The sequence below is a fragment of the Ciconia boyciana genome, chromosome 3 (assembly GCF_034638445.1).
Source record: "Ciconia boyciana chromosome 3, ASM3463844v1, whole genome shotgun sequence".
NCBI classification, from domain to species: domain Eukaryota; kingdom Metazoa; phylum Chordata; class Aves; order Ciconiiformes; family Ciconiidae; genus Ciconia; species Ciconia boyciana.
Window position 1 is genome coordinate 83,917,734 of NC_132936.1, and position 14,786 is coordinate 83,932,519.

At 38.6% G+C, this 14,786-nt stretch overlaps 1 protein-coding gene across 5 annotated transcripts in view; it reads right to left on the minus strand.

Moving 5' to 3' along the window:
* The window catches only part of PCNX2 (pecanex 2), a 162,838-nt gene that overhangs the window by 69,398 nt on the left and 78,654 nt on the right, over positions 1-14,786 (minus strand). For all 5 annotated transcript variants that reach the window (XR_012041579.1, XR_012041578.1, XR_012041577.1 and 2 more), the window contains 2 exons: positions 11,354-11,495; positions 6,492-6,669 (listed from right to left, as the gene is read on the minus strand). Coding sequence is in view for 1 of the 5 variants with exons in the window: in XM_072856348.1 (XP_072712449.1) it covers positions 6,492-6,669; positions 11,354-11,495 (320 nt within the window). In the remaining 4 variants the exon portion in view is untranslated. The remainder of the gene's footprint in view (positions 1-6,491; positions 6,670-11,353; positions 11,496-14,786) is intronic.

The following is a 14,786-nucleotide window of genomic DNA, read 5'->3' on the forward strand; positions in this document are numbered from 1 at the left end:
GGCTCTGATATCAAACCTCGGAGGAATACATTCCTGAAACACAGTGTTCAGCACCTAACATTAAAACATGCCTGTTTCGTACACTGTCAAACAGTTTGAGTAACAATCCTCGGAAGCTTTACGCTTGAAGTTAAACGCTAACCATCAGGCAGAAGAGTAAGTATGATGAGGATTATGACAATAAGATCATGATAAAACCTAACAGCCATGGATCTGCTCATGGCAGAGGCTGCTTCTTCCAACACTGTTAGCTGACAGCAAGAGTCTAGAGAAGGAGCCTGTAGTACTGCAAGAAACTATCTCCCATATCTCCCAAGGTGGGCAAAAAGGACAAGATCAGAGCTAATCAGCTTAATTTGCAGAGGGCCAGACAAGCGAAATAAATCAGCTGGGAGCTGCGCTGATCCAGCCTCTTCAGTGAAGCCTTCATAGGCATAGCTCCTGCCAAGACTGTATCTTCCCAGAAGTTTCCTTTACTAAAAGTGCACATAAAAAATACAGAGTAAGTTGTGTGCTGAAGCACCAGATACTCAAGATTTCTTTTTCAGTGCCTGCATCAACAGATACAGAACACACCTCTATCAGCATGAAAGTACATGAACATAGTCCTCAGTGCGTAGTGAGCCAGACTGAACCCAGGGAGCGGGTGTACATCTCCCTGCACCCCTGAGTGCGTTTGTCCCATTCTAAAGGAAAAAACACAAAGAAAGAGAGAAAATGCAATTTGGGAATAGTGTCAGGAATGAAGTCTGACAAAGAGGTCAGTGATGGAAGGCTGAATGAAAAATCAATTAAACAATTTCTCCAATATTAAAAGGAAACATGAACCATACAGTGCTCAAGAGAATTAAGCAGTCTATGGAAAATACCACTGGGATTATCCTGTCAAATATCAGATGTAGCCTTGGGTATTTTACTCAGCAGAAAGTGTCTTAACAGGGTTTATATGCCAGATATCAAAAGTTGAGGAAACAGCTGTGAGCCAAGAGGGTGCAGCTGATTAAGACATTGGATTTCAGTATGCACGAATGGCAAGAAATGGATTAAAATATGAATTAATGACTTAGTGCCAGAAGCTTTGAAGTGAAACATCAGATTTAGAGAAGGATGAAAAATCAGAAGGGGACAGGAAAGAGAGTGAGGCTTTTGACTTACAAGTAGCACCTAAGTCAATCAATGGGACATGCCAACTAACCAAGAGTTTTATTGCCACAAAGGCAATAAAAAGATTCAATAGGTTAATTACTTGACTTCAACAAAGCACCAAGAAGGTCAATGCACTTGGTAGCACTTTCTCATAAAATGAAGGAAAATAAGATGACACACATAATTTCTTTCCTGTCCAAGGGATTGAGTTGTGGATGTTGAAAGTTAAGCCTGATCAGCACAGGTCTGGCAGGTTGTTACAAACTGGCTGTCTTAGCTGGAGTTACTTTGACATAAAGATCATCTTTCATACATGTGTGACATTGGATACTATGGCAGAAAGAAATATAGAGAAAGAGAAAAATTCTTATAAAAAAATAAAAAATACTGATTCCTTATTAGCTGGAAAATGTATTCTGGGAAAGAGGAAAAAATATCAGAGGGAAATTGTATTCTTAAGTGAGCTCAGCAGGGGTAAGAGTACTTAGGCAAATGAATTCAGTGTTAATGAAGGCAAATTTAACAAGCTCTGGTTCTTTGATTATTTTGCCTTATGCATGAAGACACATTCAGAACCCTCAGAGGACTTGACTGTAAGAAAATATAAGGTGATTTCATATTTTAGTATTGCTAATTAGTTCATCCACACACACAAATTAAGAGGCCATTAAACTGCCTGCCAGTAACATACAAGACACTGAAAGAGATAAAAAGTTGTAGTCCTATATGTTAGAGGGTTAATGACACTGGGTCTTATAATTCCCATCAGGATCTGCATAGCAGATGAGTGTGTAAGCTAGGGGTGGCTCTTTCTTTAGGGCTTAAAGGAAGCTACATAGATTTGGCAAAAATGCATATTCCAAAGCCAGATATCACTTCTCAGCTGAAAGAGGTGCTGGTAAAAGAACTGATTTACCACAGTTTTGCACACAGGAATCTCTAACATGCTGCTGGTTGCTCGCAGCAGTGAACAGACTGGCAAAAAAACACCCACCAGTTTTTTTTGTAGTGGCCAAGAGCACACTACAGCCAGAAGCATCCACATTCACACTACCAAGTTTTTTGCTGTTTTTGCTCCTTCAGCTCAACATCAGCACCACTTGAGGTTCCAAAAGCAGTTCAGGGAGACACTATGACTCCTCTCCACCAGCAAGATTTAAAGGATGCCCATTAGCACTGGATGAAATGGAAAGCCACATCTTTAAGAGAATACAGAAAGAGCTGGGGACAAGCCTTGCCCTGGGCATCTTTGTTAACACTCAGCCAGTTCCAAACTGATATCCTCGCTCTTTGAATTATTTGCATTGGTTTCTACTTCACACTTAACAATACCTGTTCATTCTTGACTTGAACAGTTGTTATTCCAGACATCCTTTAAAAGCAGCTCACACATCTGCCAAGAAGGGCAGTGCTGGGCACGTTCCTTTTTTTTTTTTTTAAATTTTTTTTAATCGCACTGAAGAAAGATGAACTAGATGAGCTATGACATGCACTTAACCATCCATATGCTCTCTTTCTCATGTATGTGTTCTGTACATTGCGTTTTCCTCAGTTAAGTATTATGTGTCAGTAGACATCAGAAGGGTGGAAGAAAGGTCCATCTTTTCATCATTCCAAAATAGTTTATTCTTTCCATGGCCCCAAACTGGTTAGTATTCCCACATTTTTTACCCTATTACAGAAAGTCTTAGATGTTTTCCTACTGTTAGAAGTCTAGGAAGAAATCTCCTAAGTCCTGTTATATATTCCATCTTTGCTGTGCCTATGAAGAATATATTCTCACTTATTTGTGGGTTTCCATTTTCAACGAATATGAACATTCTTATTAACCTCTGCACTGACACCATCTCCTAAAAAGTCCAGGGAGAAAAACTGGCTCATTTGAAAAGTTTACACAGAGTCTTGTAGACCAAGAAGACTGTCTTGATTATCCGGTTTGACTTCCTGTAAAGCATTACACCCACAATTTTTGAATGAGCAATCATGTAATTTTACAAGGCCATTCAGCTCTGATTCAAAGAATATAGACAATGGGAGTTTTGGACAGAAGAATACCAGGCTGTAGCCAAGGAGACAAACTGGGCTGGCTATATGGAAAGTCTTAGTATAAGAAAGATGGAGAACTCCTGTTCCACTTGAATTGAAAGCTGCAATCATTCTTAAAAATAAATAAGAAAGTCTTTCCTAAGTGTTTATCTTGCTCCCTTCCCATGGCAATTTGAAAGACAAAACAGCACACTCTGCATATGCCTAATCAACTTTTCGCATTAAGTTTTCACATTCCGCAACTTGTCAAAATGTAAACAGCTAATGATTTTTTAAAAAGAAGTGACTTAACCATGTCACATTAATAAGTCCTATGATGTTAAAGACCAAAAATCCAGGTTGATTAAAAAAATCCTCAGGAATAGAACTGAATACACTCTCTTGTTCTCTGTGTTACCCCAGTGTGGGTGGCTTGGCTATTTGCAAACAGAGATAGAAATCTGTGAGCAGTGATTTGGACTTCCATGCCTCAACCTGTTCAGGAAGCAATATGCTCATTTGGAGCGTCTGATTTGACTAAATTACATTAAATCAACAGCACAATGGGGAAAATAAGGGAAGCAAAATCAGTGAGATATTCAGAAATATTCTACCCAACATTATTAGCAAAGTTTTATTCAACGTAATCGGCTTCAAGAGTCACTAGTGCAGTTGCGAATGTCTGCTGAATTTAGATGCCTTCTTCCCCAGTGCCTGGCAGAAGAAAATAAATGTTTACTACCACAGTGCTTTAATAGCATGAAAACATGTTTTTTGTGGGGTAGCCATGCTGAAAAATTACCATCACCATAACTAAGGCAGAGTGCTTCTAGTGTTCCCTAATTCAGATGGTGGCAAGTTCGCACTTTCAATGAGTACGCAGAAATCAGCCATGACTGTGTTAACAAGTTCTGCATAGCCAAAGGTGATGGTAATAGAAACTATTCCAGTTTTTGTTTTTCTTTTTAAAAATAGTTGCAAACACAAAAATGACTGAACTACAGGTGGACAGAATCTGTGAAGACCCATAAAGCTTTTAGGAACAGAGGTGGATGCAGCTTGCTTAGGGCCTATAGTATGGAATAAACACACATCATCTTTATCCTCAAGTGACCATATCCTTTACTAAAGTTCCACAATACTGAGCTAATAAAAGCTCAGACCTTAATTAGAGTAAAGAAAACTTATGCCCTTTATAATCTGAAATTAATAGGACTTTAATTGCTATCACCTGCAATGCTATTTTTCAGACTGGCTTTAATGATCATTGTGTAACTGTGCATGTGCATTTGTAATATAAATAATTCAACCATTTAATTTCAATATTTTAAAATGGAACAAGGACAAGTCCACTTGATGAACTAATGACCTGCAAAATTTCAGATATTATCAGATACAAAGAAGATGGCAGATCAATGCTAAAACTACATTTTCAAAACATGTCTGTAGTACAAGCTTTCAGCCTAGTAGAGTAGTAGTTATTCTAGCAAACATCTCTGATTAATTTGGTATGCATCCTTCATTATCTCATTCATATTGCTATCACTAGTCTTTCTACTGTAAACAGTAGCTTCAAACTACCCAAGCAACTCCCAAAAAACAACATTGAAAAGCCTTTACATCTCTCTTCCAAAAACATGCAATAATCCACACCAGTATTTTGTGATATGCTTATAAGCTCAACATTTTCAAAAGAATTAATGAATAGTGAGACTTTCAATTCTGGGGTGCTAATTTTTTGATCCTGTAAAGAGGTGTCTGGAGAATGAGTCTTAGGACTAAATAAGCCATTATCCAGACACGGGATGTCCACTGATGCACATCATTGACAATCTTCTCTGGAGACAGAAGTGCATCTCTTACTCTAGGGAACGTAGTAATGCAACAAATACTGGAAACTGCCACAATGCTACCAACCTCTGCATTACTTTTCACTGCTCATCTTTCACTCCAAGGTAAGAAGCTTAAAAAATTACTCTAACCCTATTTTAGGACCACAGAGCATGGGGCAGGGGTTCTTTTTAAAGCAGGGCTTTGTATCTCTTCTGCTCCTTTTCTTCTGCCCTCCCTCCCCAACCCTTGCCTCCTCACCCCAGCAGAGAGAAAGCAGAACAGGTCTGAATGTTGAAGGCTTGAAGCAGGTGAAGCTCCTGCTGGAGTCCAAGAGTTCAGAGAAAAGAAAGAGCCCAAGGTCCCTCGCTGAGTTGTGGTTATTCCTCCCTTCCTCTCCTGCCTTACAGCAGCACAGAAATAAACCAGGAAAAGCATTTGACTTCTGCTTCGCTCTTTGCCTGAATGACTGGGAACTCCCAACATAACACCAATGAACTGGGCCTTTCCTTAGGACACCTGAAACTTCCATGTCTTTCTCCTCTCAGAAATTAAGTGGTGCTAGCTGGGTCATACTCACACATATAGTAGGAATATTTTAGAAAAAGAAACCAAGCAAACAAGCCTGACAAAAAAACCCAACAACAACAACAAAAACAAACACCTCACCAGAGTTACCCCTGGACAAACTGTATCATATGTTATGGCAATCAGGGACCAACAAGTTTAAAAACAAAACAAAATACAAAAGAATTGGTAAAAGCTTTAGGCAAGTCTTCAATAGTTTCTCATGTTTTATCAAGGTAATAGTTAAACCTGCTTCTTTCAGTGAAACAGCATAGATAGCAAATCAAGACAGGATCTGATCTGACTGATGCAGAAAGGTTTTTTTTTTTAAAGTAAATTCAACTAGAGCACAAGCCAAGAGTTAACAATGTAAAAGAGAGGAAGGAGCTCTGAGGTTAAGGTTAAGGGCAGCATCACAAGGATAACAGACTGAAAATAGGAAAAGAAAAATGTTAAGGCTGACATTAGGAAAACATTTATTATCATGAGGATGATTAGATAATGGAATAATTTCCCAAAGGAAGTTGTTGAGTCAAACACTAGAGGCATTCAAAGGAAACCTAGATAAAAACACCAGGCGATTGATCTGGAGGGCAGCCCTGCACTAATGACCCAAGAGGCTCTTTCCAACTCATTGAGGATTCTCCTCTTGAAAACAACAATTCCAAACTTTCTATAGCAACATGTGAACAAAAAGTAAATGCAAAACATTGCACTAAACCAGTGAAAACAATTAACTGGAATGTTTTTTCTTCCACAAAACCAGATTTTTTCCTCTATAGTACCAATAATCTGTGTCTATATATGCATTCATTACTTCTAGAAAATCCTACTACATATTGGTCAGCACAGTGACACTGAGAAGAAAAATAAAGCTATGAACTATATTTTCCAAAGAAAATGACAGGAGCTATAAAACTTGCCTTATGAAACACGATGGACATCATGAAGAAATCCAGCAAGAAATTTTCTGAAATGTCTCTGTAGTCAAATCGGAAGAAGATTACAGTAAAGCTCAAAGTAACAAACTGATTAATAGGATTACAGAATGAGGAGCGGAGGAGTTTCATCCCAGCAACTGTTATCAGGATAATATCACAGCTGTAAGTAAGGCAGAAAGAAAAAACCTAATCAAGTCAAAGTCATAAAGCATTAAATTATGAAGCTCTTAAATACAAATAGCTATACCAGATGTATTTAAATTGCTATGTATATCTAAATCTTATTGATTTCTGATATTTATCTTATGTTCTTTTAGTAATCACACTTATTTGACCCATGTGCAACTTCATATTTTTCGCTTATCATTATCACACGCTTGTAATCTGTAATAAAGAACTCTGTACTAAAAACAGTTGTATTGACTACTAAAAACCAAGAATCTAGAAAGGATATTTTTATAGAGCTCTTAAAATAAAATTTCAGTTTCAGAAATATCTTGGCACTTCCATTAATACATTACTGTAATTTGAAAAAAATGTCTTGAACCCACTCCAGTTTTTTTTTTATTACTAGAAATTTCACTTGATGACAGAGTTTATAATTATTCTCTTAATTTCATTACACACAACGCCAAAATTCTGGATACAAACACCCATAGACGTGAAGTGCTTGAAATTCTTACCATTGTTCTTGATCGGAAGGTCATCTATTCTATATGGTAATTACTTCATCAGATGAAAAGAAATTGTGTGTTGCATCTATCTGTTGTAAAATGCATGCAGTCTGCATTTTACTCTCCCTTATTATATTTCAGAGAGCGAAATTAAGCTGAGAACTCTAAATAGTAAGTGACCACACAGAAAATCAAGAAGTCCAATCTTTAAAAATTAAAGTGCTTGCTGCTATATCTCCAAGAAGATAAGATTCCTCTTTTAACTCTCCACAAAACTACACAGTTTTCTGTGTAAGAAAAGAAAATGCAATCATACGAGAAAGAAAGATGGAGGTAACGTGTTGGCAAGCCCTGAATTTAAAAAAACACTCCAGTCTCTGGATATATATCTGAACTTAGAGACTTGAGTTGCTCACATTTTTAAGTTTTGTTTTTAAGATACTTTACAGAATTAGAAAGATGGTCTTGCTTGGACAGCAATTTTGATCTCTTGATAATACAGCCTATTCTGGGGGTTAGAACCTAAAAAGGTCTCAGACACATTCATTTTTAGATCGCCTGGGTAGATGGGCACTCCTCTGAGGTGCGACACTGTACTGGGCTCCAGACCATGAACACTTGCATGGTTCTGTATTTTATCCAACAACCACTAAAAAACACAGGAACAGGGTCACGATCAGAAATTGGAAGACATGATTCCCCATTCCTGTAAGAATTGCCTTACCACCACAGAAGGAGGAATCAAGAGCAAACCTCCCATAGCCTCTGCTTTCCTGGTAAGTGCTTAACAGTTGGACTCTTGTTAAATGAAATGGGCAACACCACCTTCTCCATCAAGTTTTTTAAAAGGAAGGAAATCAAAGCAGTATTTTGTGAACTCGATCCTGATTGCATACTGGGGATGCTGCAAAAACAGCTCTCAGCTCAAAACCTTTGGGTTTCTGTGTTCTAGTCAGAATAAGAGAAGAGACAAATGATTTATTCAGAAAGCTCTGGGCATGTTCAGAAGTATATCTCAAGCCTCCTAATGAACCATCAAGTCAAATTCAGGAGTATTTAGTGATATTAGGTACCCTCAGGGTTTTCTGGCAGTTGAACAAATATATTTGGATTGCAGTTTTGCACGTTGATGCCCAAGAACCATACTGGATCTATTCCTGAAAAGACAACCCAAACCTAATAGACATGTACAAGTAACTCCCCGTTAACTGAGAGCCACGTAACTTCTCTTAAGTAAATTAAGCATATTCACTTTTTGGGAAATGCATTGGTTTTTTGACGCTGGTGAAAGTAGATGGGGACTTCAATGCGTAATGAGCAACTGAAAGTAGACCAGGTATTTGCAAAATACATAGAAGGTTCTCCTCCATCCTGCTGCGAACAAGGAGAATACCTGCTGCCATGACTGACACCTGACACGCCAGAAAGCTCTAAACAGGTTTTCATCATTCTAGCAAGGCTCATAAGTCTGTACATTTCCAGGTTGATTTTATTTTATGTGGCATTTATTCATTATTGTGTATCTTCTGTAATGCAGATGCAACTTTGTGTGCAGGTCATGCTAAAGGATCACCAGGACATCACTGTTGGAATGAAATGCCAGGTCGACCTTATTTCTCACCTTGTCAAAGCTGTTCTTTTCAATTTGCCCCAGATTTCTGAATGGAAAGCCTAGTGACTAAGTGAAATAGATTCTGAAGCCACTAGAAGCCATCCCAGTGCATCCTGTATGAACTGGTTGGATCTTGCATTCTTCAGAAAGAAGAAAATTCTTGCAACATGGAGGAAATTTCACATGGAAAACTTAGAGATCATAGAGCAAAAGGAAGACTTTTGCCTTACTGGATCTGTTAACGTGGAAAATTTCACAAAAAATGACATTTTATAAAATAATGCTCTCAGAAAATAATTTGCTCATTATCCCTCTTCTTTAAAGTTATTGCCACACAAGATGTTTTTCCTGGGGCCTTAATTCCCAGCAGAGAGAAAGCAAGAGAGAGAGAGAAGGGGGGCTTATTTCTGAAGCCTCTGTGGCAGGTAACACGGGCAGGCTTTTCAGCTTGTCTGTATGGGTCCCATTAATAACCAGCACATCAGGGTCTGGAAAGCTCAAGCAAGCTCCTGACTGTGAAGGAGCTGCTCTACCTCCTCAAGAAGCAAGCCGTTTCAGTCCTTTAAATCACAAAGCAAGATGAAGCTTCTTTAAAAAATACATTCAAATCGAGAAAAACTCCAAAATCAAATCATGCAAAACGTACCACCTCAGACACTTTCAGACACAGAGCGGGAGAGTGCCGCCTTCCCTTCTCTAAGGCAGGATGTGGTCTGATCCTTGGGCAGTAAATAACTAAGGAAAGTTCCAACAACAGAAAACGAGGATTTATGTATTAAAGCAGAAAAAGTACAACCCTCAGTAAGACTGTACATGGAAGGAGCAAGGAGAATCCAGGATCCCTCACAGGCTTACAGAGTTGAGGAGAAAGACGTAGGATCTGAGGACAAATGTTTTGCATGTAGCATTTACATGGTAGCTGTAGGGGAAGCGTATTAAAGAGGAGTGCCAGAGAAGAAGGGATACTGGGAGCGTTGTGGATAGACCTCAGTTACAAGAAAAAGGAGAAAACACAGGTTTTAAATCCAAGGTGAGCACACAGACACAAGGGGGACGGAGAAGGAAAGGATTATCATGGTATTCCCCTACAGGCCAAACAATCAGAGGCAGACAAATGTAATTACTTTCTTTAATCTCAAGATTTCTGGGGGACTGACTCACTACTTCTGAACACTTGAGGGAGGCGATACTTTAAAGTGCAATCTAGCTTGGAGGAATGACTATGTAAAAATAGCACCTTCCTAACCCTACATATTTGCTCCGTGCATGTATTCAGTCACGTCTGCCAACTAGTCACAAATGACATTTTGATTACTTTTTAGTTCTCCCAGCCTGGCAGAACCAAATAGAGGGATGAGTGTGAACTCAGTTTCACCCTGGGCAATACATCTAAACTCCTGAAGCACCTTGGCCTTAGCATCTCCCAAGTGCCTGGGGGAAAAAGGTCAACAGGGAACTACACAGGCTATCTCTGAGTGACTGGTGAGAGTCTCTCTGGAAAAGTAGTTGTCTGGGAGGAATATGCAGAAAATTTGACTAACGCCCTGGTCCTAGTTTCAGCCCCTAAAAGCAGGGGCCACCTTTTCCTTATAGTTGTGTAGTCCCTAAAGCTGTGTTGCTCTTCAAGAGAGAAGAATAATTAAAACAGCATGCAATTTTTACATCAAAGTTCTTCTATCTCATATTTAAAGTTAAGAATCTAAATTATTATTAATGCTGAGGAACTCCCCCCCCTCCAGCAGGTTTTCCTGCTACTGGAACCTTCCTTCCTGAACACAGGCGGTTTCTTTGTTTTTATCAACTGCATCACTGTCATTCTGATAAAAAGACTGCAGAAACTCTGCTCACTGGGGATACTGCAGTCACTAAGCCTGCTGAATATCTGCAGTAGGCAAGTCACTGACCAAAATATTTACCATAAAAGGCTGTCTGCAAGGATCATACTGTGAGACCATGGATCAGCATCACCAGTTCTGCTTAGCATCAGAGACATCAGACTTTGGAAAAACTTGTATCCCTGCTTTCTCAAACCACTTTTAATGCAGGACTACCCACCATTCTACACTGTTTAATATTTTATTCAGTCTTGCCTTAAAAGACTTGTGTGGTGAAGCTTCTGATAACTCCTTTGGGAGACTACGCCATAGTCTTAAAAATCCTCAGTTAGGAAATGTTTCCTGATATCCAGCCTAGATTTCTCATTTTCATCTGATTAATTCTAGTTACCCCACTGTGTTTATGCCCATCAAACACCTGCAGCCTCGTATAGCATGTCTTGCTTTTAATTGCCATTTAGACATTCCATATATATCTATATATAGCTCTTTAATCTTTTAATTTCTCTCTCTCTCACTGGAGTCACGTCTTAGCATGTGCCAAGGTAGTTTAGCTTTTTTCTTTCAACAAAGCCAGTGATTATTGTATACTGAACTAATAATGCACAAAAGCAAACTGTGACAAGCAAACAGACTTATTTAAGAAACAAATTTCATTTCTCAGTCTTCAGTCTAAAACCAAATATTCTACTAATCACATGCTTTGAGTTATAATCTACTTACTGTGTACCAAGCTTCTTGTATTTACTAATTGAGAAAGCATCAATGGTGAGGGCATTCAGTATTATAGCTGGATACAAAATGTATTTCTCAAAGCACTGAAGCCACACATAGAGCCTTTCAAACCACATCAAATGAGCAGCATCTGAAATAGAAATTCAGATAGCAGATAGTTTCATCAAATTATCAGCATTTTTTGCACTGCAATACCATAGAAGAAACTACTTCGCTCACATTAATAAATATAATCAACCAACTAATTTATGAAACAATGGAATTCGTAATTCTTTTGCAATAGAGAAATCATTTTGTTCTCTGAATTTAGACAGTATCTGTTTTGCTGCTTCTAACTGCCCTCATGAGAAAAGCTCAGAAACGATAAAGAGATGGTACATGCTAGATGGTAGTTTCTACATAATCCAGTTACTAGTCACTATATTAAATAGCACTTTTAGTGATGTAATGACTCCAGAGAGGCCCTCTCCAGCTCTGGCACTGACCTGGTGGATGACCTAGGAAACCTCATTTGAACTCTGTGCCTCTCCTTCTCCATCTTACAGTGGCATAACACTCACTGATAAATGAAATATCCTTTGAGATCTAAAGACTGAAGAATTAACAGGAGCTAGAAACGGTCATAGATGTTTCTCAAAACACTTAAACAGCCATTGTAAAAAGTATCTGCCAGGATCACATAATTCACCAGTAAAGAACATCTTTTTTTGCAGTAGACTTTTCTAACAACATCACAGTGCTTAATATGAGTATTAAACAAGAACTGAATGCTCCATGCAATTCAACTGCTATGAGAACTTAGGGGAACTGAGTACAGAAACACTTGTGTACAGACAAAAATAATGTCTTCATTCTCAACTGAGCTCAGCTAGACAAGGTTATTGGAAAAACAGTGAACATAAAAAGGCAGAACTTGGTATTGACTCAGAAATAACAATGCCAGCTACTGAATCTCCAATACTCTTCCCTGCAGAAATGAAAATAATTATGTATAGACATCCCACCCACCCACACACACCTTTTCAATGACAGGCAAAGACGACATGCTGAATCAACAGATTTGTATGTTCTACAGGCACTATCGTATAGGCTCAAAGAGAATATCGTATAGGCTCAAAGAGAAAGACCTAAAAGCAATCCTTCCAAATTAGCTTCAAGTCATGCTTTGCCTGCCATCTTAAGCTAAGGCAATGCTCTTGCAAAAATCTGCCTTCAGAAAATATGATCAACTTCTGTTTCTTGTTATAACATAAAAATATTTCCTCCTCTTATTACCTAAAGGCCACCTCCTAAAAGTTCAGACACACAGCGAAATACCCATTTTGGAACCTAGCTGTTATTCTCTGTTTCTCTCTCCTCCTCCTGAACTACAAATTGCTCTCAGAGCTCCACTCAATAACTTCATCCAGCTACCCAAAGCTGAGCTCTGTGTAAGAACTCAAGCTTGAATAAAGAGATGTGCATATCAAGTAGACCAAAAAGAAGGCAGCTGCAGGAGCAGAGAGATGTGTGCAGACAATGCAGACAGAAAAAAAAAGAGCTCACATTCAGAGAGGGCCCAGGAGAAGATGTGGATGATTGGAAAATGGCTTACATGAATCTGTGGGGTATAAAAGCAGTGGTGGGGAGGAAGGAGAAGAAAAAAAACAGTCTCTAATGTTTCAAGGGTTTCTTTCTCACTCGGTCCTGCACTACTTTCTACACATCTATTATACCATAAGCTCATACATCTTGACCTCAGTCTTTCTTCCCACAGTCAAGCAAAACAATGACAGGTAATAAATGAGTTCTCATATGGGCATCATGAGAACTGGTCTGATAATTGCTATTCTGTGGAAGGCCTGAAAGTTTGAACAGCTCATCCAGAGTCTATGAAACAAAGTCAGGAATAAACTTGTGGAATTGTCATTACCAGCTGCTCATCTAATTGCAAGCAATCATTCGTCTCCCCATAGCACTACACTTGTTAAAAATTAGGAAGCTGAAAATGAAATTCTATGCACTAAAAGCTCCTCACAGACATCTTGTTTTGTGTACTTGTCCTTTCATTGTCCATGCCTGACAACTACAGGATACTGTCCTTTTCCAGGCTTCTCTTTCTATACAAACAGGGAACCTTTAAGTTCGGCTCCTACATTTTTCTTACAAGGTAAAAGAAAGAAGACAGCCTGTCAGACATATCTATCAAAGGGATTACACAACCTTTTCCTCAGCCTGTCTCATCTCAGAACACGATAAAAAGCCTCTGCAACAGCCTAAGGGACTGAAATTGTTTTTTTTCTTTTTTTTTACTCTTGTTTTCTAACACACAACACCAGATACATTGGAATAATAGTTAAACCCCAAAGTGCGGAAATGGACCACATATAAAATGAGGACTGCAAAAGAAGGAAAAAAGCCTGTTGCCCGCAGCAGGTAGCATGGGAAATGCAGCTGATCTCAAAGCAGAAGGAAACCCATCTGTGGAGATCAGTCTGGCAGATCTCTACCCTCAACCTTTTCAAAAGCTGAGTCATTGCATTTAGGAAAAGCATGTTTTCTGACAAATGAAGACAGACTTAATCAGGACAAGGGAAAGAAATCCTACAGTAGTCTTTTATGACTAAGTGATGTAACAAACAATAAAACTTGGGTATTGATCAGAAGTACTGATTATCAGGGAGAGGAAGCCCTGAACAATGTTTTCAGTTGGGCATGATCTTTAATAAGATTTATATTTCTACTACACTTCCCCTGGCGTATTGCAGTAAAAGTTAAAAGGCAACCTTCACTCAAGTCTCTTGGGTACTTTTTTTTCATACTCAAGCCTTGTTTGGAAAGTAATCGTTTTGAAAGACATCATTTTTTTCAAAAAAAGATTTAAATCCTTAATGCATGGTTTTGCAGAGAGGGATCTGAACTCTTTTGTTGTCTAGTTGAAGAACAGATTAAAGTCCCTCAGCAGAGTGTGTTCTGACAACACTGTCTTAAAACACCTCAGGAACATATATTGAGAATGATTAAGGCACAGGATCCATCAAGAAATGACAAGCAAACTTTTGGCTGGTAGCAAAGGCAAGATGAGAGCTGGGGGCGGGGGGGGGAAGCTGCGCTTCTCAAAGTACACTGTCTGCTTGCAGAAATAACTGTATCAGAACAGGAAATCAGACCTCAACATACTAAAATATTTACTGGTACTCGCATGTATCAGGGCACTATCCGTTGAAGCCAGCAGACATTAGCAAGAACAAATCTTCAAGAAAATTTCACAGTTTCTTTCAATTTTAATGTTTCTCTAAAAGCGTTATGATGGAAATTAGAAATTAGGAAGTTGCACTACCCATGCTGCTCAAATGATGTATCATTATATGTCAGAAAGTAGAAAAAATTCTGCCTCAATTTCATCAATCATTTAAGTTTTTAAATTATATAAAATGCCAAC